Source organism: Lissotriton helveticus, chromosome 2_1, assembly GCF_964261635.1.
Source record: "Lissotriton helveticus chromosome 2_1, aLisHel1.1, whole genome shotgun sequence".
In the NCBI taxonomy this organism is placed as follows: Eukaryota; Metazoa; Chordata; class Amphibia; order Caudata; family Salamandridae; genus Lissotriton; species Lissotriton helveticus.
Window position 1 is genome coordinate 1,525,565,793 of NC_136059.1, and position 26,839 is coordinate 1,525,592,631.

A 26,839-nucleotide genomic window follows, 5' to 3' on the forward strand; every position below is an offset into this window, starting at 1 on the left:
TAACATTTCGCATGGCATTGCATAGAGAACACGTCTTCATGAAAAAGCTATGTATATTACATGCACACAGACACCGTCCTCATAGCACACATTGAAAAAGATCACACATGGATGCGCATATGCACACACAACTACACACCTCAGCCACCAATACAGAATAAATGCAACAAGTCAAGTCTTCATCCATTAACGAAGGCCACCGGACCTACTTCCTGCGCGTGCTCGTGCACACAGATCAGCATCCATGCAGGTGAGTTTCACAGACAAAATCTAAAGACATGAAGTCAGACCATACACAAGCAGATGATACACATAGGCAAACTGGGATCAGACTGACCGCCAGAGGCACTAACAGACAGATTAGTTCTCGGGCAACTCACTCTCCATGTTCCATTTGCATACCTGCCAACTTAGGAACAAAATCGGCTTTGTGAAGAGGGGGCATGGCCTTGAAGAGGGCGTGGCTTTGTGGCAAGAACTTCCCGAGAAGGCCTTCTGCTCCTGTACTCTGCCCGCATCAACATCCGCCTTCCACTAAAACAACATTTGCAATGCAATAAGTCTGGCATTTGCAAGAGTTAGAGCTATTGGCGTTGTAAATGACAATGTCTTTTACCCATGTGGTTTGCTTTGGAGTAGAGTGGACGTATAAAACAAGTGTTTGCAATGTAATCGGTTTCGCATTTGTTAAAGTTAGAGCTCTTGGCGTTGAAAATGACAATGTTGTTTACCTTTGTTTTTTGTATGCAGTGGAGTGATCATATTTGTGTTGCGCTATTCCCATTTCGAATGACCTCATGATGCTGGAGAACTAAGAAAATGGAAAATAGGTTATGAGGGAGGGGAGACGAGTAATAAGCTGAATGAAAAAAATAACATTTTGGAAATAGCAACACTCATGGGGAACGCAAGATTAAGGAAAGAATGTGAAATTTAAGCAGGAACAACATAGGTACCTTAATGCTTTTACAGTTATTATTCAGAAGCCATTGAGTGTTTTTTCCTGAAAAGTTAAGACAATGACTACAGGGCCAGATGGGACCTGTTTCAATGTCCATTGCGTATATCCTTACAAAACGAAAGCAGTATGGGTGGAAAAGACCACATCCCTGAACAAAGAGCAGTGGTACACATTTTATAAACTAAAATAAGGAAAACCACTGATAAGGATCACATTAAACGTTTTCCACTTTACGCATTAAGCAAGTATTGCAGTACCTCCAAGAATGGTGCGTTTCCTCTCCCAGGAAAACCATATTGTTAAAAAAAAACGAAAGTAGCGTTTCACTTGCAAACTCTGGAAAGTGGCACTAATGTGTGTGGTTGTGTATAAAGCCAATCTGTGCTTTATTTAGAGTTTATTTTTTATCTTTCGTGTCTTGAACCTTTTTTTTTCCATCCCGAGCTTGCACTTTTGAATAGAAAAATGTCTGAAAGAGATGACATTTGCAGGCAAAGTGTTTATTTTGTGTTTTGGATCCATTTCACAGTGGAACAAATAAAGAAAAGACATAGTTTTCAGCAAGTGAGGAGGAGTAAGACAGAAAGACGGGGAATAACAGAAAGAGGAAAAAAGAGAGAGAGGCAGAGACTGTTGTTCAAAGAAAGAAGAGAAAACAAATGTAGCGCTTCAAAAGCAAACTTTGTAAAGTGCAGCTAATGTGTTTGGTTTTGAATAAAACCAATTTGGTCACTTTTCGTCTTTTGAAGCTTTTTTTCTCTCTGTTCCGAGGCTGCACTTTGGAATAGAAAAATGTCAGAAAAAGACAACATTTTCAGCCAAAGTGCTTCTTTCTTTTTTGGATCTATTTCACAGGGGTAGAAATCAAGGAAAGGAGAGGAAAGTGAGGGTAAGAGTCGTTTGTTGAAGTCATGGTTTTCAGCTAGTTAGCTGAGGAGCAAACCTAATGCTGTCAGAAGTCCTTGTTGGAAAATGTTAGCGCAGCGAGCAGCCACTTTGGAACTGACGGTCACGTAAAGTGATCCCATACCTTCCGGTCGAGTTCGCGTTACAACTGCAAAAAATGAACAGGAAAGCAGTGCCTCCGTTAGTGTGAGTAGATACTGAAGCGCTCCAAACTGTGCCTGCCTACTTGCAAAGTGAAATTAAACACTGTTTAATATTAGTGCACAGAGCAGTCGCTCTGATTATAATACACATGTCGTCATTGTAAAATGTTGTGCAGTAAGCTAATACTTTGGAACTGAAGAACTGGTGCTCACGTAAAGTGCTCCAATACCTACAGGTCGGGTTTGTGCCACAACTGCAAAAAATAAAGGAGTGTAAACTTTGGTAGCAATTAAAAAACAAGAAACATAAAAGTGGGCGCCGTGCTGACACATCAAGCGCGGCGACCATGTACATAAAAGTTATGTGTGCAGCGGCGCGTGAAGCGGGCACTGTGATGATCTAATAACAAGAACAGGAAATAAAACAATGAAATGATAAAAGGGGGGTTCTTGTCTGGGAAAAAATGGTGCCTATAGACTGTGCGTAAATTATATCTATGCAAGTAAGGCGGTGCACAAAGGTAAGGGAGAACACCGTAAGCCTTCAATAGTAGACCCGGGGGTCAGAACATAAGTAAAGCAAGTCTGTGCACATGCTCATGTTAATTACAAATTCTAGTAAGACTTTTGTTAAACTTTAATAGAAATTCAATGGACACATATATCACAATTGAGATTAATCCGTGTTGGTGTAATTTTCTTGTCTCTTTAATCCGTAAATTGCTCAGGCAACACATGTTTTGTCGTTAGGGATGTACCCTTTAACTTCTTCAGGGCTCAAAAGATGTGCAATGGAACATAATATATCATGGAATCCTGACATTTTCAATACAAAATGATATGTTGACCACATACCTTACACCAAGTAGTGGAAACGCGTAGTTTGGAGGCGTTGAGGATTCCTCAAGCCAGGTCAATGTACAAGTAAAGAAGATCTCAGTGGTACCTATAGAAGGTCCAGAGCTAACAATTTCTTAAAAACCTTAGTACATCGAGTGACAATAATTATTGTTGAATACAGTGACATTGCTGGGTAACACTTGTAAGAGACCATTGTGATGGTGAAAAAAGAGAAGACCTAGAGGAGAAGAGGATCGCAAAATATTCAATTTGGAGAGAAGACCGCAAAAGTTTGAGTGGTGTCTAATATTAGCCCCAGAATACAGTAGCTGAGAGTGAGGAGTGTATACCCTCACCATTTGTGATTCATGCATAAAACTTAGTGATCATGCGATAGTGCAGCAGGGAGTACCCTACCTTTCAGGCAAGCGCAAACAGTAAACAAACTCCTAAGGAAACAGGTAAATTTAATCATGTGTTAGTATCTGACCACAAATGAGATAGTCCACAATATTAGTGAGAAGGTGTGAGAGAGAATCTCACCTCTCCGCCGGTTGTAATTCTGTCCCGGCTGGTGTATAGATAAGATATGTAACCGACTATCACTAAGTCCCTATATTAATTCAAGAGCGCTTCCTGACTAAATAAGGTAGACAGACACTATTATTTCAAGTGCTGTTGCACAATGACAGTCGCTATATAGTGAGTTCACAAAGTTTTCAAAAAGAAGAAGTGGTTGAGAGAGATCAATATCAAAGATCCTATACAAATCAAGGAATATTAATTTCCTGATTGGGGGAACCCTATTCTCAATTTTAATTTTTAGAATATTTTATATACAGAAGAACACATGCATGATCATTGTCGTGATTACTAATTTTATTTGTAGTAATCCGTGTTTTAAAGTAAACAGTTTTTTTTCTTTTATTTACATTATATCATGTCAAATGCACATTTATACATATATCTCAATGTCCAAAAATTATCTATATACACATTCTCAAGTACAAAAAAACTGGAAAAAACACACTCTATTATATAGAGGCAATTATTTTTTTTCTCTCTCTTTTTTACACCCAACAAAGAACTTATTAAATTAAATCAAATCAAGTGCCCCCCTATTTACTCAGGGGGTCCACTAAGAGGAAGTAGTGTACCAACACAATCGATTCTACAGATTTGTGAATCAAAATTTCAGATTGTGGTCAACAAAACATGTTCACACAAGTACAACGTATCAAACCGACTCCTCTTGTCGAAAAATGGCGTGTCGACGCGGACGCATTTCGGCCTCCAGGAATCTTGGCCTTCTCAGGACAAGGGTGATTAGAGATCCTATACTAATATTCCCATAAGTGGGTGGTCACCAAGAGGCATCAAGGGGACTGGATAACCTCCTCATAAAGGCGGGAGTATATCATAATTATTAATCGCTGCAGGTCCCTACACGGGATGCTCGCCGTACTCTTCAAGTGAAAATACGGTATCTGCCGACTCTGTGTGTTTTTCTCAGCAAGCAGGTCGGGCCTCTAAGTTCTCTCCAGCTAGTGAGTTCACAGCTAGAAAATCATACCCCCGAATCTCATCTTCTTATGTAGTGAAGGATCACAGCGTCCTGTAAAGTTTGTCCAAAATTTAGACTAATATCAAGTCCTCAAACGGCACTCTAAATGCGAGTACCTAAAGTATCCCAAACAAACTCAGTGTAAGTAAGCAGGTACTACCTTGTATCGAGTGCGCTGTCTTTGGTAATCCTGCTCCGAGGTTCCAGTATGACCTGGAAGCAGTTACACAGCGGCAGAACACCTCTGTTTAGGCTTAAGTTATATAGAACGCTAGACCGCTAATACTCAAATTGCAATGCGGCCGTGTAAAACCCCATAAGAGAACCCGGTCGTGATCGCTCTGCATCCTATTCGGTCATATACTCTTCAACATGCAACCCTGAATGCAAAGTATTTGAAAGCCCACGGATAGTCAAATATTACATACTTCTTTTCCAGGAAACAGATATATTGTGTGAGTAGGTAGCAGTGCTAAGGGATTACGCATTAAAATCAAACGACGAGTGAGCCTCTCCGTCATACATACATTGTGGATATTTCAACATTCATTTCATTATGATAATATGTTATCAGATGTTAATATAAGGGGTACGAGTAGGTTGTTATGCTCTAGAGTAGGGACGATGAAAATGAATTGCATGAAGTTAATAGACGAGTGAGTCTATAGAGTAAACCTAATGTGTTAATATTATCACATGTTGGTGTGCACTAATTCATGCGAGTAAGCATGATGATTAACGGCTAGCCTCCTCATATTATAAGGAACAATGGTAAAGAAGAAGATCTCTATATTAACAACCACATACTAGTTGAAGATGTCAACAGAGAAGACAACAAGCAAAGTTTGCGTGCCATGCATTTGACTTGACATCACTACATTGAAAATGCATTTCTCAATTATAATCACATAGTTATTTCATAACAATCCTAAGTATATCTATGCAACATTCCCTCTGTATGATTCGTATAATGTACATCCTAAATCCTGTACATCGTCATCTGGTTATCTATTGTCATAAACCTCACTTTCGGTCAGGGCATGAGTCCTGGTTATGTTTAATACAGGCGTATGAACATGTGCAAACAAAATTATCTAATTTGAATGATGATTTGGAGATAACTCAATTCCCAAAGGAAATACTGCATCTCTTGGTCTGTGTTCAAGCCACATTCCACCGTTCTGAAATGCATAATCCATGTTGCCTCAGTGCGACAGAGTTTCAGCTCCCTGTTGCCCCTCCTTGGGCTCTGTGAAATTGATTTGATTCCATAGAAGGAAAATTGATTATGGGATCCCTGTGCTGTGCATTCCATAGCATGTACTGACATGGGATATTTATCATTACATTGTTTCAGCGCCCTTGCATTTTCACTGAATCTCTCTTTCAACATTCTGATAGTGCTGCCTACATATAGTTTCTTACACTTGCACTCAATGATGTAAACCACATACTTCAAATTACAGTTTATGTTCTGTCTGATCGTGTATTCATGTCTGTCCTGTCCAGCAAAAACCTTCCTATTATCTGAGGCCCATCTACATAACCCATAAGACCCACATTTGTGGAAAGCTGGTGAGTGTCGAGTGAGCCACTTCAAATGTTCATGTCATGTGAGACGCTTGGACTAAGGATAGTCCTCAGGGTCCTGCCTTTTCTGTACATCATCTGGGGTCTGTTGGTGGTAAATTCTTCCAATGATTTATCAGCTTTCAGAATATCCCAATGTTTGTTTAAGCTTTTAACTAGGATATTCGCCAGACCATTGTAATTGGTGCCTAGTCGCGCTGGCTGTTTCGACGTAGTGTCCTTACTTTTATCCACTAGTGTAGGATGCAGCGTGATCATGACCCGGTTCTCTTCCGGGTTTTTTCAATTTGAGTGTTAGCGGTCTAGCACTCCATCTCATTTCAGCCTAAACAGAGGTGTTCTGCTGCCGGGTAACTGCTTCCGGACAAGGACAGCGCACTCACTACAAGGTAATATTCTGTAGACTGGGAGTAAAGGGGTCACTATATGGGTCATCGATAACTACCTGCTTATTTTACTGAGTTTGTTTGGGCAACTTTAGGTACTCGCATTTGGAGTGCTGTTTGAGGACATGATATTAGTCTAAATTTTGGACAAACTTTACGGTACACAGAAGTGTTCTGCCACTGTGTAACTGCTTCCAGGTCATACTGGAACCTCGGAGCGGGATTACCACGGACAGCGCACTCGATACAAGGTAGTACCTGCTTACTTACACTGAGTTTGTTTGGGATACTTTAGGTACTCACATTTAGAGTGCCGTTTGAGGACTTGATATTAGTCTAAATTTTGGACAAACTTTACAGGACGCTGTGATCCTTCACTACATAAGAAGATGAGATTTGGGGGTATGATTTTCTAGCTGTGAACTCACTATATAGCGACTGTCATTGTGCAACAGCACTTGAAATAATAGTGTCTGTCTACCTTATTTAGTCAGGAACCGCTCTTGAATTAATATAGGGACTTAGTGATAGTCAGTTACATATCTTATCTATACACCAGCCGGGACAGAATTACAACCGGCGGAGAGGTGAGATTCTCTCTCACACCTTCTCAGTAATATTGTGGACCATCTCATTTGTGGTCAGATACTAACACATGATTAAATTTACCTGTTTCCTTAGGAGTTTGTTTACTGTTTGCGCTTGCCTGAAAGGTAGGGTACTCCCTGCCGCACTATCGCATGATCACCAAGTTTTATTCATGAATCACATATGGTGAGGGTATACACTCCTCACTCTCAGCCACTGTATTTTGGGGCTATTATTAGACACCACTCAAACTTTTGCTGTCTTCTCTCCAAATTGAGTATATTGCGATCTTCTTCTCCTATAGGTCTTCTCCTTTGTCACCGTCACAACGGTCTCTTACAAGTGTTATCCAGCAATGTCACTGTATTCAACAATAATTATTGTCACCTGGTGTACTAAGGGTTTTAAGAAATTGTTAGCCCTGGATCTTCTATAGGTACCACTGAGATCCTGTTTGCTTGTACATAGACCTGGCTTGAGGAATCCTCAACGCCGGATCTGGTAGCTGCCATGCCTCCAAACTACGCAGCCCTATATCATAATAGACCCGGTAGTGCTAGAGGGGGCGGGGTTGCCTTCCTTTACAAACAGTCCCTAAAGGCTGAGACACTCTTTGCCGAGATCATTGAAGGGGGCGGAGGTACTAGGGGCAAAGTTTTGCTCCCCTTCAGCTTGTGTTGTCGCCCTGGTTGTGTACCACCCCGCGAGAACGCCGCCCAAGTTCATTGAATGTCTGACGGAACTGGCCCATGACATGCTCTCACGATATCAATGCTTAGTAGTAATGGGAGACTTCACCTTAGATTGAGAGCAATCCCCCAAAGAGAGCCAAGCCAAACTAATGGACGAAGCACTGACCGCACTGGAATTACACCAAACCGTGATAGGCCCTACCCGTGAGAAAGGGCATACACTCGACCTGGTCTGGACCTCCCAGCCACATACAGACACTCCGGTCCTCAGACCCTACTCATGGTCTGACCACGACATCATTAGTGTCTTCCTCCCACTCTTAGAGCAAAAAACCCATCCACCCCCAGAATGGAAAATTCTTAGGAGCTGGAACAAAATCAGAGCCGAGGACCTGGTCTTGGTCCTAAGAAAATCCAGCCCCCATAGTCCCACTCTTGGAGACCCAGATGCACTGCCCTCGCGCAAAGGCTAAATAGCGCCATCAACACATTAGCACCTGCACGTAGGGAAAAGATAAGGGACAAAGGGAAAGGGGCACCATGGTTCAGTGATGCCCTACGTAGTATGAAACAACTGCTTCGCCAAAGTGAGAGAGCCTGGCGGAAAGCCTACGACCCCGACGCTCGATTAGAATATCATGCAAAATTTGCCACGTACAAAAAAGCAATTTTAACAAGAAATCAGAATTCTATGAAGCCAAGATCGCATCCGCACACAACACACAGAAAGAGACTTTAAAAATTTTGAAAGAACTAAGACAAGTGAAGAAACAGAAGCCTTCCTTCGGTAGGGAGGATAGCAATACATTTCAAGCGTTCTTCACCTCAAAAGTGGAGGATCTCCTGACCGTAATTCAGCACACCCCCACACTCCCATGCCCTTTCGAACCGACACCCCAGCTCCCCCTTCGTGATAAACCCCTCACCTCCTTCCCCACGCTCACGCCTCAAGCTTTGGCCCTACTAATAGGGCATGTGAAATCAGGCTCGCCTGCGGACCCTTGCCCCCCAAGGATCTTCAAGATGGCTTTCCCGGAGTTAGAAGCCGAGATCACATCACTCCTCAATTCCTCTCTTGAAACAGGACTAGTACCCAGGGACTTCAAGGAAGCACGTGTCATTCCACTCTTTTTTTTTTTTGTCCTCATACGCCAGTAAAGATATTTTCGGTATTGATTATACAGAGAATCTTTATGGAAGCTCTTTTTGCAGCCACCCAGTATAAGTCTCACGGTACCACCATGTCAACAATCAACTCAGTCTCCCATTTTACCAGACCCTTGGACTGATCTTAGGGTGATTCATTCCGCAGAAAGGCATAATCATTGGACAAAGTTGATTCATAGTCCATCAAGCCAGTTAATACAAGCAGTCCAGAAATGCTTCCTTCTCTTCCATACCACTTTATCCAAACTAAGAGTATGCCTGATTGCCCTAATCCAGTCTAAATATATTGGTACAGTGGTGCTCACCCACAATTTACATATTTCCCTACGGGCTAAGATAATTAAATACAAAAATAACGTATTACTATCTTGAGGTACTTCCTCATAATTGGAGGGAATTCCCAAAAAAACTTGTTGTGTACTAACCTGTATTTCATACCCAAATAGGGCTTTCATACCTTCATGTACTTCAAACCAAAATTGTGTAAGTGCAGGACAGGTCATAAACATATGAAGGTCATCTGCTTTTTCCAAATTGCACTTTGGACAACAAGGTGTAGGCCCCTTTGAGAATTTAGCGAGCCTAGCGGGGGACCAGTATACCCTGTGAAGAGAAAACAAGTGATTCCGCTTTAAATTGGCAGGTGAGACCGTAAGATGTAGTAAATCAAAGGATACTTGCCATAAATTCTGCAAGTCGACATCCAAACTTGGTCCCTCCAAAGTTGTTCCGGGAGGCTAAACTCTCCATCTTCTCCCTCAAGTATTGTCCAATAAAGCACTGATGTTTTTAGGGTTCTTGTTTTCTTCATTAAAAGTTCATCCAAAATAGATTTAACACCTTTATCCTCTGTAACAGCCTGGTCCCAGCTTTTAATTTGAAAGTACTTGAATTTGGATACATTTTTATCTGTCAAAACAGAAATGTCTTTCCAACTCAAAAGGTTCCCTGCAGGCAATAGCTGGCCCCATAATCTGATGTTTGCAGTCTGCAGAGCTATAGAGAGTAAGTCTTTAGTCCATTCAGGAGAGCCGGGGGAGTCCCAAATTGGGGCTATAGCAGCATAATATGGGATGTTCAGCATTTTTCTTACTCTAGCCCACACATATGCCATATCTCTGAGAACCTTTAAGCGCACTTTTTTGAAAAAACGCATATCTCCAAACTTAAACATAAATGCATGAGACCCTCCCTGAATCTCAGATAGCATATTTTGAAACATGAAGTCTGTTTCTGTCCCCCCTAAAGTATCAAATAGGCTTATTCCAGCTTTCAATAATAGGGTCCAGGCATAAACTCTCAAATCTGGTGCGCACAGCCCACCCTTACTTTTTTTCTACAAAGCTTTTTCCAAGAAATTCTTATGCCTTTTGAGGCCCAGATGAAAGAATTCCATTTGGCTTGGATCTTAGTAAGTCTGGCTTCTTTAAACGCGAGTGGGATATTCTGGAATATATATGTTATTTTAGGTAACAGCATCATTTTTACTATATTGATCCTACCAATTAGAGTCAAAGGCAGAAATGACCAATTTTTTAAGGACTCCCCCATTTCTTTTTCGACTTTTGCAAGATTTTTTTCTGCGAGCGGATTTATGTCCTGTGTAATTTGAATTCCCAGATATCTAATTTGGTTTTTTAAGATTGGGATGTGATTTACCTGGGCTATATTCCAACACATACATTCTGATTTGGTTTGATTAATCAGGTATCAAGAAACTTGGCCGAACTGCTCTGCAGCTTTATATATAAGAGGAATTGATTTGATAGGGTCAATGGTGTATAACATCAAATCGTCCGCATATAAAGCGACTTTTTTCACCCAATTTTTATATTTAAAAGGAGGAATATCTTGATCCTGTCTGATCTTTTCTGCAAATGATTCCATATATAGGTCAAATAGCAGGGGTGATAACGGGCACCCTTGTCTTGTCCCTCTTTGGATTTTTATGGGAGAAGATAAGCTGCCATTTATTAATAATCTAGCTGAGGGAGCTTGGTAGAATGCTACTATTACCCTACGAAAGTTTTTTCCTAAATTAACCTTTTCTAATACTTTGGCCAGGAATTCCCAATTAACGCGGTCAAAAGCCTTTGCGGCATCTAATGTAATGACCGCTAGTGGAACTTTATATTGAGAAGCAACATCTATTGCACCCACCAAAGCTTGTGTAAGGTCTTGTATAGAGCGACCTCTGATAAAGCCCTTTTGATCTAGGTGTAAAAGTTTACCTGCTGTGCTGTTTGATCTCTCCGCTAATATTTTTGCCATAAGCTTGTAATCAGTGTTAAGGAGGGAGATTGGCCTGTATGAATCACACTGAAATGCTCTCTTCATTGGTTTTAAAATAAGGACCACTATGGCCTCATTCCAAGAAACAGGAATTTTGCCTCCTTCCTCGAATATGGAGGTAAATAGCAGTTTCAATATTGGTATTATTACAGGTGCTAATAGTTTATAGATCTCTGAAGGTAGCCCATCAGGGCCTGGGGCCTTACTTCTCTTGGCGGAATCTATCGCCGATGCTATTTCAGTGGAGCTAATCTCTCTATTAAGATTATGCGAGGACTGTTCATCTAAAGCTTGAACCTGATATTGGTCAAGCCATGACTGTATTGATTGGTGTTGTGGGAGTTAATCTTCTCTATAGACTTCATCAGTGTCATTCCACTCTTGAAAAAAATCTGGGGCCGACACTAAAAACCTGAAGAATTTCTGGACAATTTCCCAACTTCCATTCCTCTCAAAAGTTCTGGAACAGAAATGTGCTACTCTCACTCTCACATCATCTGGAAGTCAACCATCTCTTACAACCTAACCATGCAGGATTTTGAGCACACCATAGCACGGAACTGGTTATGCTATCAGTACTAGACGGATTAAGACTGAGGGCACACACAAAGAAACCTTGCGCCCTGATCCTGCTAGATCTATCCGCGGCATTTGACACCGTAAATCATTACCTACTCCTGTCGCGTTTTTCTGATCTAGGGATCCAGGGCAAGGCATTAGCATGGCTCACGTCATTTTTGAATGGCTGCTCCCAGAGAGTACAGCTGACCGACGCTGTGTCCAAGCCAGGCACACTTCCCTGTGGGGTCCCTCAGGGATCAGCAGTGTCACCCCTCCTTTTCAATGCCTATCTCCAACCCTTGATCGCCTCATTGAATCAGATAGAGTGCCAGATTTATAACTATGCCGACGACACCCAAATTATCATTCAGATTGATAATTCTCCAACTGCCCATGCTAGAGTTCAGAACATCCTTACTTAAATTTACAGTCAACTGGATGATGGCCAACTCCCTCAAAATCAACCCAGATAAGACAGAGGTGTTGGCCGTCACCACGGACGCTAACCCAGGGAGCAATCTCTTTTGGCCACAAGAGCTAGGCAAATACCCAGAGGCAGCCTTGGCGGTAAAAAGCCTGGGTATTAAAATCGATGCCAAGCTGTTCATGACTCAACAGGTGTCGGCAATAGTGGGCACTTGCTCAGGTTTGCTGAGACAGTTGCGCAAACTGGCCCCCCTTCTCACTTTTGACACTCTTAGACTAGTGGTATCAGCACTAATTATATCAAGATTAGATTATGGCAACTCCCTCTATCTGGGCCTTTCCGGGTAAGCTACTGGCAAGACTGCAGATAATAATGAACAATGCTGCCAGACTACTTTTCAGAGTGCCCAGACAAACGCATGCCACGCCTCTCCTACGCCAGTTACATTGGCTCCCAATCAGGCAGAGGACGAAGTTCAAAAGTCTTAGCATTGCACACAAAGCCATCTTTGGCCAGGCCCGAAGATACATTAAGAACAGCCTAGCCAATTAGAACCCAGGCAGAACGCTACGTTCATCGGAGGCCAGTTTGCTGGTCTGCCCCCACTCTCGTCTGTCCTCCCTCGGAGGAAGAGCTTTTTCCACCTGCATCCCTCAAATCTGGAACAAGCTGCCTGATACTGTACGAAAGGAACACTCTCTGCTTCCGTTCAGGAATAAGCTCAAGACTATACTCTTTTAGGAGGCATGGGGCACACGGTAATCTACTCTACTCCCATCAGGGCCAAAGCAGTACCCTATCACATCGCTTAGAGACCGTATGGTGATAACGCGCTCTATAAATAGCAATTACAAATTATAAATAGAACTATGTTATTCCACCACACTGATTACTGGTGTAATGTAAATTTTGTGTGCACTTACTGAAAGTCAGGGTTTCCACTACTTGGTGTATGGTATGTGGTCAACATATCATATTGTATTTAAAAATGTCAGGATTCCATGATATATTAGATTCCATTATACATCCTTTCAGCCCTGAAGAAGTTGAAGGGTACATCCCTAACGACAAAACACATGTTGGCTGGGCAATTTTTGGATTAAAGAAACAAGAAAATTACAACTACACAGATTAATCTCAATCTTGTGATATTTGTAAGAAATAAAACAAGTAGTCCCTACAGGAACACAATAAACACCTACAGCGTAAAGAGACTGCAGTTGGCTGGTGTTCCTGAGCAAAAAACAGAAGTGATGTATCGGGAGCACCAACCAATGAGGAGCCAGCAAAGAAGAGCAACTCAGGAGTGAACCAATGGAAAGCAGCAGGTGCGATTAGACTCTGCATAGTGATTACAGCAGGGCTTGCAGACCATGCATGCGCACTGCCTAGGCTTGACCTAAAAAACTAGAACAAAAGGTTGTTGATGCTGCTGGTGATGTCCTGGGGTGTTTTGCCTCCCCCCCCTTTGTGGGCATCTCCTACATGCAGCCTCAGAAGACAAGCTGGAACTCCACTCCCTGCAGTGGCTTCCAGCTTGCCTTGCCTCCCACCGTGTGATTTCGGCTCCTCCCCGGATGAGCGTGTGACAGGAACCGAAATCATGTGGCACACGGTGGCACCATGTGAGTTGGCAGGTCTGCATTTGCGGAGGAACCATTCCAGATTAAGAAACGTTTGAACTGTCAGATGTAAATAAAGAGTGAGGTGTGGAAAACCAGACATTCAAAGCCTTAAAGACACGGTCTTTCCAAGGGGAAAATTGCACTTTAGAATCCCTGTGGAGAGAACAGACCCCCCTATCTAATAGTTGAAGGTAACCTGCTCCGTAAACCACAAGTAAGTATGCCTCTGTTTAATGCTATTTGTATGTATTCTCCAGTTGTTTTGAGGGTTGGGAAAAAGAAAACTTATAGTTGGATTTTATGTAACCAATTCGCATAAGAACCACAGATGGTGATGTCCAGTTTTGTCCACAAGCCTCAGTATCCCTATATAAAGTGAACTAACTCTGAAAAGACTGTAATGAAGAAATATCACGTTTGACATTAAGTGAATAGTATTAAATTCCTCTGCACTGAAGAAGTTTGTGAAATTTGTGCTTTCAGGCTCCAGTTACATTCCAGGATGTCGTTTCCTATTTCTCAGAAGAGGAGTGGAAGTTGTTGCATGAATGGCAGAAGGACCTTTATGAGAATTTGATTAAAGAAATTCAGGAAGCCTGGAATTCTGTTGGTAAAGTTGGACTGTATTGTTTTTTTTTTTTTCAAAACCGTTTTTATTAAGAGTTCCATCAAGGTTCAGGACAGCCCTCCACAGTCAGGAGGAGACTGCCAACAACACAGACAGATAAGGGCATGGCAATGAACTCAGAGTTATACGAAAAGCACACCCCAATTCCCTCCCGACCCACCCCACCCCAACAACACCCCCCCAACGCCCCCCCATCTACCCACCCCTTATCCCACCCTAACCCAGTGCACGTGATCACAGGTCAGCAACATGAGATGGAAATCAAAGTCAGAGTCGGCTAACAGCCTAGGGCCCGGGATCCACATCAAGGGCCAGTACATCATCCATATCAGCTGGAGGATCGAGGTCCAAACCCCTGTAGTCAGCCCACCGCTTCCAGATCTTGTAGTGTTTCCGGGGGCAACCCCTGGCCTCAAATACCGGTAATTCTAGACCCATTAAAAAGTCCAATCCCGCCTTCCACGCACTCAAGGGGGGGGCACGTTCGCTCTTCCATGCTTGGGCCAGATCACGTTTGGCCACCACCAGCCCCAACAGTAGCAGGTGTCGTTTGTAGGTATTGCCCCCAACATTTTCCAGAATATGGAGGAGACCCAGCCTAGGGGTACGGGGAACGTCCCACCCCAACACCTCTGACAGGCAGTCCCACACCTCGGCCCAGAATCGGGTCAACCTCTCACAGGACCATACTGTATGGAAAAGCGTCCCCCTCTCAGCACCACACCTCAGACATTCAGGGGTAGCTATGAGGCCCGCGCGCCACAGCCGCTCCCTAGTATAATAGGCCCTATGAAGGTACTTGAATTGAATAAACCTAAGACGGACGGCTATAGCTGCACCGCGGGGGGATTCGAGGGCCTCACACCAATCATCGTCATCCATGGGGCCAACATCATGCTCCCAGGAGGCCTTCAGTGTCGAAAGGGAGGGGGAACAGTGTATGACCAGGGAGCGGTATATCTGAGAGACCTTCTTGTCGCCCAGGTCGCCCATAAACAGTTTGGCCTCAATAGGACTAAAGTCGGGGAGCTGCTCCAACCCCACCAGGCTGGGGCCAAGGGCATGGCGGAACTGAAGGTAGCGAAAGAATTGGGACCTAGACAGATCATATTCGGAGCTAAGTTCCTGAAAGGACTTAAGGGTAGTACCGTTGAGAACATTACCAAGAGACGAGATCCCGATCGCGTCCCAGTTGCCAAACCCGGACAAGGAGGCCAGCGCCGGTAGCAGGCCGTTATGCCACAGCGGCGTCTCGGCCGTCAGCCTGACTGTATTGTTTTTAGTGGATTACATTTATGGAATGCCAAGCGTCATCCCAATTCAAAAGCTGAATTTCATGTCTGATTTATAAAATATTATTCCAGGTCATACAAATAGGAGGCGCTTACAGGCAGTGATTGGCTGGGAGGAATGGGTCCAATCATGATACTTTATTCTACCACAAGTTAGTACTTACTTAGGAGTGCCACATCTTGACATAATAATAACAGTGCAATTCTAGGAGGAAGTAATGGAGCCCTTGTTCACATTTACGCTTTTTCTCTAAAGGTTCTTTAAATCTCATAACTGCTTTTATTTGCAGAGCACAAATAATATTGGAAGCGGCCCCATTACATTTTTGAAGATGTATTTACGTCCATCCAAATTAGCAATTCATTTTCTGATTCTGGAAATTGCACACTTCAATAATAGGCAAACTGACAAACTAACTTTCTTATACAATTGTACCTAAACAACATATGCATTTCTTTCCTTTTTACTAAACTGAACAAATCTATACAAACAGGTGTCATTTACTTTATCTTCTTTAAAGAACATTCTTGTCTAATTTACAAAGAGCCGATGTGTTTTTCATTGTTTACGATTTTTTTCATGCTATTACTCAAACGAGGCTTGCTACATAGAATTGCGCAGAAGTAAAAAGATCCAGCATTGCCAGTGACTGGAGATTCTGATATGTTTGTAAACACGAGTGTGCTGTGAACGTTGTTCACTTTCCATTTGTCAATATCTTATTATAGGCAAGCAAGCAGTCAAGAATCATAATGTTTTTGGAGCCATTGACTATGGATAGGACCTTGTAGACCACAACGTCCAAAACTCGACTTCTCTGAGCTAATGTACACATACAAGCTTGTCGTATTATCTCTTCTCAGTGGCCTACTTTTAAATACTCAGTTTTCGACATTAGCACTCTGTGTTTCTAGTCGGTGACTAACTGTTTTTGTGGAATTGCATGCTTCCATCAAATACTGTATTCAGTTGTAACACTGTGCAATGAGTGAGGCATGTAAAGGGAGGAATATGACCCAATTTTGGCATTCAGTCAAATGGGGTAGTGGCAACCAGATTCAGACACCGATTAATCATGTTATCCCAGAAAAGTGGGTAGCTCATTTTGAGGCACAGTTTAAGTCCACGAATAGTAATGAAGAGATCCTCAAGCTACATATAACAAACAAACCTCTGAGCTTTGCTAGTGCTGAGGTTGAGTCTGTGTTAAAATTAGTTCTGCGAGACAGGGCCCCGGGGCTTGATTGTATACCTTCAGACTTATTTATAAAGGACAAAGATCTCTGGGTACCGTATTTAAAGTTTCTAGCAAACGCGATAGCAAATGGTGCCCCACTTCCAGAAACCTGGTCTGGAGCGGAAATATTGCCGATCTATAAGAAGGGTGACTGTTCTGAACTGGGGAATTACAGACCGATCAGTCTAATAGATTCAGTTCAGAAGATTGTAGCCAGATTAGTGCTTGGTAGAATACAGGCCTGGATGACTGAAACTGATATTTTAACTCCACTACAAGCAGGGTTTCGGTCGCATACAAGCACACTCGATCAGGTCTTTTGGTTTGTGTTAATATATTGGAAGGTGGTTGTCATAGGAAGGGGCACACTCTATGCGGCTTTTGTGGATCTAAAGTCCGCATTTGATCTCGTCCCCCGTGTGAAACTGTGGAATGCTGTTAAAAATGGCAATGTATATGTACATAAGCGGCGTTCATTTGTGTTCACTGTACCCCCTGTTGTAAGCAGAACGGATATCGCGAAACACTGACTGTGTTATCCCGCCAGCATAGACCCATGCACACACGTACACGACAGCCATTTTAGGCACCATGGCCTCTCTGCCCGTTTGTTAAACCCCCGGCACCCCTCCCCGCGCGCACTGCTCATGCATCGGCCATAAAACCCTCTCCCTCTGTGTGACCCTGCCCTAGAAGTAACCCCCCTGCTTGACCCACACCCCCATTTCCTCCCAAGAACACCCTTCCCCTCAGCTGACGAGCCCCCCCCCCCCCCCCAGCTGCACTTGGCTTTTCGACCCGGTCCCAAGTCCTAAGACCAAGCCTCGTGGATGTACACCCCCCCTTTTCCTGCCCAGCATAACAAAACCGTGATACACCAGCCGAAGTCCCCGATCTTATCGCCTGCCCAACCTTTGATCTGATCATCCCCTCCTGCCCTCGTGTCCTGTAGGAATGTCCGGCTGAGAGATCACAATCTCTTGTTACATTCAGGAGGGGAGGATGACATCTGAGCGACTGGTATGGGAATAGGCCTGAAGCTGGGATTCCAAGCATGCCTTTTCCTACTTCAAAGCGTCTTTATTGCAATAAGGAATGTTTGAGCATCATAAACATGTGTATAAAAGATGAAGCCTCAGAGAAACTTGTTGTGGAGGGCACCAAGAGAGAGCACCTCCTGAAGACACTATGCGAGTGTCCGAAATGACAGGCTCTCCTCATGAGAAATAAAACTCTGTTCTTGTTTTCCTGCTTCCAGCGCCCGTCTCTTTATTTGGTAATTGTTCAAGATGGGAACTAAGAGGCGTCCTGCGCCAGCAGCCTGGGCATCAGGTGCGTTATGGGCTGACTTTTCCTCAATTGGCGTCCCAACGCGGGGTCCATCAGCGACATAAGGTCCGGTAAGAGAGGTCCAGACGATGGGGTGAACATCTAAACGATTGGAGTATACCTGCCTTGAGAGGGCCCTCGTCCGGCTGCCGATTGAATGAACTTCACCGATTCCGAACGGACCTCTCTCAAGTGACCTACTGCCCTGACTGGAATCCCACAGGAATGCTGCGGTAAAAACATGGAGAAAGAGAACGATTGGGCGCTGGAAAAGGGAAGGCGAAGAATTGCCCACACGGTCCGGTCCGGGTAAGGTTAAGTAGGACGTCTTTACGTCCGATTGGTAGGATGGCTTTATCCATCTGATTGATTGATTGATTGTACTTGAAGTATTGGTTCTCTTTGAGACATTTTCTATTTGCAAACAGCGATGAATAGGAACGTTCCCCTCTCTTTGCAAATAGTTAAGGATAGGTAATGCAGACGTTTGTCCCCCATTGTAATCCGTCATGCCTATCTTTCTCCCCACTGATTGTTTGTTATCGATTTTTATCGATTATTGCTCTTTGAGATATTCCCTGTCTACAAACAGGGAGGAATAGAAATATTCTGCCCCCTTTGCAGATAGTGAAGGATAGGTAATGCAGATTTTTGTCCCCGTTGTAATCCGTCATGCCTGTTTTTCTCCCCACTGATTGATTGATTGTCTGGACATTTATTGTTCAAGGAATAGTTCTTTTGAGGTATTCTCTGTTTGCAAATAACGTAGGAAAGAAATATTCTGTCTAATCTTTGCAAGTAGTGAAGGGTAGGTAATGCGGACCTTTGTCCCCCGTTGTAATCTCTCGGGCCTATCTACTCCCCACTGATTGGTAAACTAGTTCCACCCGGACCATTTATTAGAGGTAGGTCATCTGGCTCGACCGGAGGGCACCCCTAATAAAAAGGACATATGCAACAATAACGAAGTAATCACCGTATCCTGTTAACAGAAACTTTAGCATGAAACACGCTGGAAAAAAAGGGAAGAAAGAAATAAGAAAGCAAAATCAGTAGGCCACTGATGAGTTTTTTTGATTTCACTACAAATAGGAAAACGTTAGAAATAGCTCATGATAACACACATGATTTCGCTAGAAATAAGAAATGTTAGAAATAAGCCCGTAATAGGAAACATGAAAATGGTGAAAGAAGCCAAGCTTGACATCGCAACGGCCACAAGGCAACTAGGCTTCGCCACCCCTCACTGCTCCAAACATGTCTGTACCGCCTGCCACGCCCCAATAACGGTAACATGAGATAGATACAAATCAGCAGATACCTACCCCCTTTCTGGAAACTCCCGAAGTGCTACAGGTTCGCGGCTACGCCCATCCGGAAGACGAGATCTTCGGCACGTGTAGGGCGGGTCCTGCTGCCAGCCGTCGGCCGGAGGTCGTCGCATAAGGTGGCCAGAAGAGGAGCCGAGGCCGACGGGATCCGGGCGTCCCCTCTTCTTTCTTCAATAATGGCTGCGACAACACGGGGGGGATGTCTTGCTCATGCCACCGACCCCCCCCCCCTCGCATCTCCTGGTCCAGCCACGGCTTGGTAGAAGCTCCCCGTTCGGCCCTGAAGCGGCGCCTTGCAGGCCACCGGGGGGGGGATGTCTTGCCTATGCCTCCGACCCCCCCCCCCTCTCATCGCCTGGTCCGGCCATCATGAATATTAGCGCCGAGAAAAACGGCGTGGGGTGCGCTGGGAGGGAGAGGCGGCGCGAACGAGCCTCTCCCACCTCCCCAGGTGGAGGCCCCCAGCGGCACCCCCAACGCTCCACTCACCCGACGAGGGTTCGTCCACTCGTAAAATGGCGGTCGACCCTGCAGGAGCGGGCCCGGCGTGAAGAGATGGCCCGGTTGCTTGTTGATTAAGAAATGAGTCCCACAATCAGAAGTGTTCTCCTCGACTTTGAAGATTCTATAAAAGCCACGGGGGCCCCCGACCCCCGCAGACACCCCCGATGGGGAATGACTGCCATGATTACCCGCGGAACGATGAAAATGTAGCCGTGAGACGTCGGCGCTCCCATGCTGGCGCCAGCCTCAGTTTGAATGACTAAAATCCTACAGACTACAGTTCGGATCAGTTCCGGTGAAAACCCAGTATGACCCGGTAGAAAAAATTGTTGCCTCCCTCCCCCTTTTTGACTGATGGTTCATACCGCCGATCCTTTCTGTTGCCCTTTAACGGAACTTTTGGACTGCCGAAAGAGCCTCTAGGCCAACCACGAGTTGGTGGAGATTTTGACTATGCCTAGATCTGCCTGGCTGCTCCCAAAATGGCGCTGGTACAAATGAAACTTTCAACTCCTTGTTGTACCCCGATTGCTCAGCCTTGGTGTCATGAAATATGTATGCAGTTTTTAAACATAATGAATTGATATGGGATGGGTACTGATTATGTGTTCGGACAATGAATTGAAGTGAGATGGGTACTGATTGAACATTCGGACAATGAATTGTTGTTAAGTTTTGGCGCATCATGATTATTGAAAGTTTGAATTTCAACACTTATGATACTCGCTCACACTGAAGTTTCGATATGATTTTATTGTACTTGTCGCACTTTTTATTATGAAATCAACGACCACCGACTCCATTAGGTTTTCCACTAATAAGTATCCCCACATGTACAGTTCCAGCCTGCTCCGTGGCCGGCCCACGGGGTTGTAGGCCCGTATTTATGCACCGACATTTTTATTAAAGATTTTTGTAAAAAGCAAACGTAGTTGTCACGCGTAAATTGGTAAGTTTCGAATAAATGACCACTATTTCCGATATAACTAGATTACAGGTGAAATGGCTCAGCTCGACTAGTTAAGGGTTAAAAAGTATAGTACGCAGAGATATTGCAAATATGAATGGTCCAGGTTTTTGTTGTATGTGTTTTCCATTTTTGTACAGCCTAAAGCAACCGCTAAAGATCCTGGTATTTAGCCTATATTTTATATGCTACCTGTCTCAGGAAAGTTGTTTTAAAATGCCCCTAAGTCGCCCCGAAGGAGTGCCACCTGACCCCCCCCTGCACACGATCCGTAATACCACACTTGGGCGACCTATGCTATCCACAGGCTTCCGATAATCATCTCTCCCACACTAAACGGTCCACCTGGGCTTAAACGCCAAGTTGGCAGGGACTGCATCCCGTGGAGATAGGCAGAGTATGTAGTAAGTAAAAGCCTTTTCGGGTTTATGCGCGCTAATGTGTTTTTAAAATGCTGCCCCCGCCCCCCTTCTTTTTCCCTCTTTCTGCAGGTCACATCGGAAGAAAATGGTGATCTAGCGGACGAAGAGATGGGAAAAAGGGGTGCGATTATGGTGCTTACACACGACGAGCGAACAATGGCTATTTCTCTCCCTGAACTTAACGCTTGGGAGGACAGCCTGAAGCGGAAACTACAAAATATGACTTCGCTTGGCACCCCGAATAATACAACCAAGAATGACGTGCACTAATGAATAAATTCCTACGTTTAACTAAATAGGGAAAGTTTAGGGAATATTCCGAGATGAGGTTTACCCAAGTACCCTCCGCTTGGAGGACTAGGAATGTTGCCAGTGTTTAAAATCTACTACCTCCTTTCGCACCCTCATAGACCTGAAACTCAAAGCTGCCCCATTGTTCTCCCAACTGACACTCACTGTTGCCTCAGCCTGGAAACACATTAGCCCGACCAGGTTAGTTCTTGACCAATTGGCAAAGGCGTAAGTGTATACAACCAAAGCCACCAGTGAAGGCAGCCGACGATAAAAGAGAAGAAAAAGGTAAAAAGAGCTTAGGATGCTAAGGATGCGCAGCGTACAGGAAGAGATCATTTTGGCCAATAACTGTTCTATGTTTTGTCTTGGATTTTTGTATATAATACCAGTCACTGTTCTATGTTTTGTCTTGGATTTTTGTATATAATACATGTACTGTCTCCCCCGCCTGAGTTTGTGTGCACGTAATGTATGGGTCTACGTCGTCCCTCTGCCTGTGTTTCCGTATTACTTGACCCCTGCTGTTCTGTGTTGTGTGCGCACTAAATGGCCTATTATTGTACACGTCTCTCTCTCTCTCTCTCTCTCTCTTTCTCTCTCTCTCTCTCTCTCTCTCTCTCTCCATGTCATACGTGTACCGAGTGGTTCGTTTAGAGTGCGGACGACTCTCTCTCTCTCTCTCTCTCTCTCTCTCTCTCTCTCTCTCTCTCTCTCTCTGAGGGTCCCCCTGTTCCCTCCTCCCTTGTGTGGTAACGTTGTGCCCCACCAGCACACACCTAATTGGGTCTCTTCGAACACAAAGGTGTTCGGCAAAATTGACAGGAACTAAAACGATTGTAACTTGCCATATTACTACCTCTCCTTTCTGCAAAACGATAGAACCCGAGTTGGTAATGAAAGAAAGGACAGGTAAGACGACTGATGTCCCCTAATCTGGCCTTTTATAGGGGGACTATAACGTCAATGGTTGTCTGTTTTTCAGTTCGTTAGAAATGCAATCCCCAATGCCCAGATTGCCTCACCCCTCTGCACTTAAGTGCGGATGTCCAAAGCGTCCTCGCTTCTCCCGATTGACCCCAGCTCCCTGTCCAAAGCGTCCTCGCTTCCCTCGATTGACCCCAGCTCCCTGTCCAAAGCGTCCTCGCTTCTCCCGATTGACCCCAGCTCCCTGTCCAAAGCGTCCTCGCTTCCCTCGATTGACCCCAGCTCCCTGTCCAAAGCGTCCTCGCTTCTCCCGATTGACCCCAGCTCCATATCAGCTATCCCCGAAGCATAATTGATGACCTTGATTAACCGTCGCTCCCCAAGAAAAGCATATTTAACCTCTGCCCCCCTCTCATGATGATAACCCCCCTGCTTGCAAGAGTTAGCCGACCCCGAAGGGAAATGTAAGATTGTCAGTACTTGGGTTAAAAAAGGGCGAGTCTCTACCTAAGGACTCGATTTCGAGTTTGATAGAATACACTGTCGATGGGAGTCCGATTTCTCTCCACGTACGTCACGAATGAACGCCAAATAGGCTTACGAATTCAGTGGAAATGCCCTCCTACATACTCCATAGGTGATGACTTCTGACTGTGACCGATGAACCTATCCCCCACCTACTTAGGATTGGGGACGGAATTGAGATGTATAAATGTCTTCTCCTGCCAGTTTTCTAAAACTTGTTTTGTACCCATTCAAAGATACAATCACCGGAGGAGAGGAGCTGGACGTGACGCACAGCCTGGCCACAGATCATGAAGCACGTGTGACCTCAACCAAAGGTGGAGTCGCAGAGCAACGAGACGCGGGACGAGGCACCACTCTCAAGCTCGGCAGATGAAGGAATGAAGGGCTGCCTTGAAGCCCTTGATTTGCTGACCCACTCGTGCCTGAAGTCCCCGTCCCTTTTGAGCCCGACTGATGGGCCTGCCTGCTCGTCATCCTTTGCTCCTTTGGTCCCTTGGTGTGTTCAAAGATCTGATCCCACTCCGCCCTCTCTTCCCTCGATTATTCAACAACATCACCCTTTTCGCATAACTTTTGACTCAGAAAAGAAGAGCAGCATTTAGATAGAATAAGGTTTTGCCACGGAAGAAGAAAGACATGCAGGTGCCCAGCATGAGGCACCCCTAAGAAGATCAGCTAGGAAACAGGACTGTGATCTAACAGCAGAGGACTGATCGCACCCTGCAACGCGTAAGGATGAATCCGAGCTGGACCTATAGCTCCACCGCCGGTGCTCAACAGCGCCAACGAAAGAAGACGGACTACCAGAGCCTACCAGTAATGGCTCGCTGTTTAAAAAGACATTGTGACGAAGACCCCCCTTCCTGAACTTTCTGCCCACCCCTTGACTAATTGCTTGTATCGAACTGAATTCCTCCCTCAGCCATTTTTTGTATTGCTTTCAAAAATGTTTCATCGGTCACTCATGTATTTAGTTTTCCAAAAGTCTCTTATAGCACTGACAAGACCCGAAGGTATCAGAGCACTTTTTACTGTATGTTGATGTCACCGGAGAGAAATTCAGAACGTGATTCTATAATGTGTCGGAACCTTTTTCTTGATTGACCCCGACTAAGTATTATGCCGATCCCTAGACTTGTATGAATAACCCAACAAATGTAAATTCATATGTACCGCATTCCGCCAATAGTATCGACTGTATATGGTTACACGCAATCTGCTAGTATTGACAAACGCTATTTCATTGGCCACACATGGCTATATGTACACTCCGTCAGTTGAGGTAAACACCGAAATGAACTTACTTATGTAAAAAAGCGGCGACTGTTAAAAATGGCAATGTATATGTACATAAGCGGCGTTCATTTGTGTTCACTGTACCCCCTGTTGTAAGCAGAACGGATATCGCGAAACACTGACTGTGTTATCCCGCCAGCATAGACCCATGCACACACGTACACGACAGCCATTTTAGGCACCATGGCCTCTCTGCCCATTTGTTAAACCCCCGGCAGCCCTCCCCGCGCGCACTGCTCATGCATCGGCCATAAAACCCTCTCCCTCTGCGTGACCCTGCCCTAGAAGTAACCCTCCTGCTTGACCCACACCCCCATTTCCTCCCAAGAACACCCTTCCCCTCAGCTGACGAGCCCCCACCCCCCAGCTGCACTTGGCTTTTCGACCCGGTCCCAAGTCCTAAGACCAAGCCTCGTGGATGTACACCCCCCCCCCCCTTTTCCTGCCCAGCATAACAAAACCGTGATACACCAGCCGAAGTCCCCGATCTTATCGCCTGCCCAACCTTTGATCTGATCATCCCCTCCTGCCCTCGTGTCCTGTAGGAATGTCCGGCTGAGAGATCACAATCTCTTGTTACATTCAGGAGGGGAGGATGACATCTGAGCGACTGGTATGGGAATAGGCCTGAAGCTGGGATTCCAAGCATGCCTTTTCCTACTTCAAAGCATCTTTATTGCAATAAGGAATGTTTGAGCATCATAAACATGTGTATAAAAGATGAAGCCTCCGAGAAACTTGTTGTGGAGGGCACCAAGAGAGAGCACCTCCTGAAGACACTATGCGAGTGTCCGAAATGACAGGCTCTCCTCATGAGAAATAAAACTCTGTTCTTGTTTTCCTGCTTCCAGCGCCCGTCTCTTTATTTGGTAATTGTTCAAGATGGGAACTAAGAGGCGTCCTGCGCCAGCAGCCTGGGCATCAGGTGCGTTATGGGCTGACTTTTCCACAATGCGTTATTGAAAATGGGGATGCCTCCAGAATTGGTGGCTATTTTGGTAAAATTGCATGAACCTACTTATGGACAGGCACGATGGGGTAAACCGGGAGAGACTACAGAGGGGTTTTTAGTGTCTAAAGGGGTTCGACAGGGGTGTATGCTGGCACCTACTCTGTTTTCTTTATTTATAAACGGAGTAGGCCAGTACTTTTCAAACCACCCCACTGATGCACCAATGTTAGCTGGTATGAAAATACCTTTGCTCATGTTCGCGGACGACACTCTGATAATATCCAAGACAAGACAGGGGTTGAAGGCTGCCCTGTCTCGGTTCGAGGTGTTTTGCCGCGAACAGGAGCTAGTGATAAACGTGGGGAAAACAAAGTTCATGGTGCTCCACAAATCTAAGTCCATCAAAGTGAGAGCATTCATGAACGATGTTCTACTGGATCAGACTGATGTTTTTACCTACCTGGGCATCACATTTAGTAGAAAGCTAAACTGGACGCCCCAAGTCGATATGTTGGCACTAAAACATGCGCAGTTAGCTGGTGCCCTGATTAAGGAGCATAGGCTCTCCCAAACTAAGCCTGTTGCCCCTTACTGCAAATATATACCACCAAAATTAGCCCTGCTATATTATATGGCGCCGAATTGTGGGGCTTTGATAATTTATCCCCCCTTGCAACAGCACAAAATACGTTTGTGAGATCAATAGTTGGCCTCCCGCAATTCTCCCCCTTACTACCCCTCTCCCTAGACCTGGGCTGCCATAATTTTGAGGACGTAGCGCGATATAGACCATTGGCATTCTGGAGGCGACTCTGGATTACTCCGGAACTCTCCTTGTATGCCAAGGCTCTACTAGAAGTGAGGAGTCTGGGTCGACTACACATGAACCCATGATTGTATAACATTAGGTCTATGTTGTCCGAAATGGGGATGAGCAATCTATGGGAAAACCCTGATGTTATGGAATTTCCCCCCCCCCCCCCAAGACGATATACAGGGCAGCCTACTGGGAAATGGTTAAAACCAAGAGATATTCCTCCCATTCAAGGCAGTCACTGTCCAGGGAATTCCTCAATATAAAGAATGAGGCCAGATTGGAAGCTTATTGGGATCTTATTTCTAGGCCTACCGACCTGAAACTCTATCACCAGTTCAGAATAGGCTCCCTGCCAGTAAGATCCTTTACAAGCAGATGGAACTCTGCAACATGCGAAAAGTGTACATTTTGCCAGGTTCACTGTGAGAACATAGACCATATTTTATTTGTTTGTCCTGCGTACCACCTGCCCAGGACAAAATGGCTCAAACCGGTTTGTATGGCCATGAATATAAGATCAGCGAAGGAAGCCAGAAGGATCCTAAGGTCAGATACCACGGCCCTCACAGTGATTG

The 26,839-nt window shown here is 44.7% G+C and overlaps 1 protein-coding gene across 2 annotated transcripts in view; it reads left to right on the forward strand.

Moving 5' to 3' along the window:
- The window catches only part of LOC144818759 (uncharacterized), a 206,210-nt gene that overhangs the window by 16,136 nt on the left and 163,235 nt on the right, over positions 1-26,839 (forward strand). For both annotated transcript variants that reach the window (XM_078676480.1, XM_078676479.1), the window contains exon 2: positions 14,226-14,352. In XM_078676480.1, the coding sequence (XP_078532606.1) occupies positions 14,226-14,352 (127 nt within the window). The remainder of the gene's footprint in view (positions 1-14,225; positions 14,353-26,839) is intronic.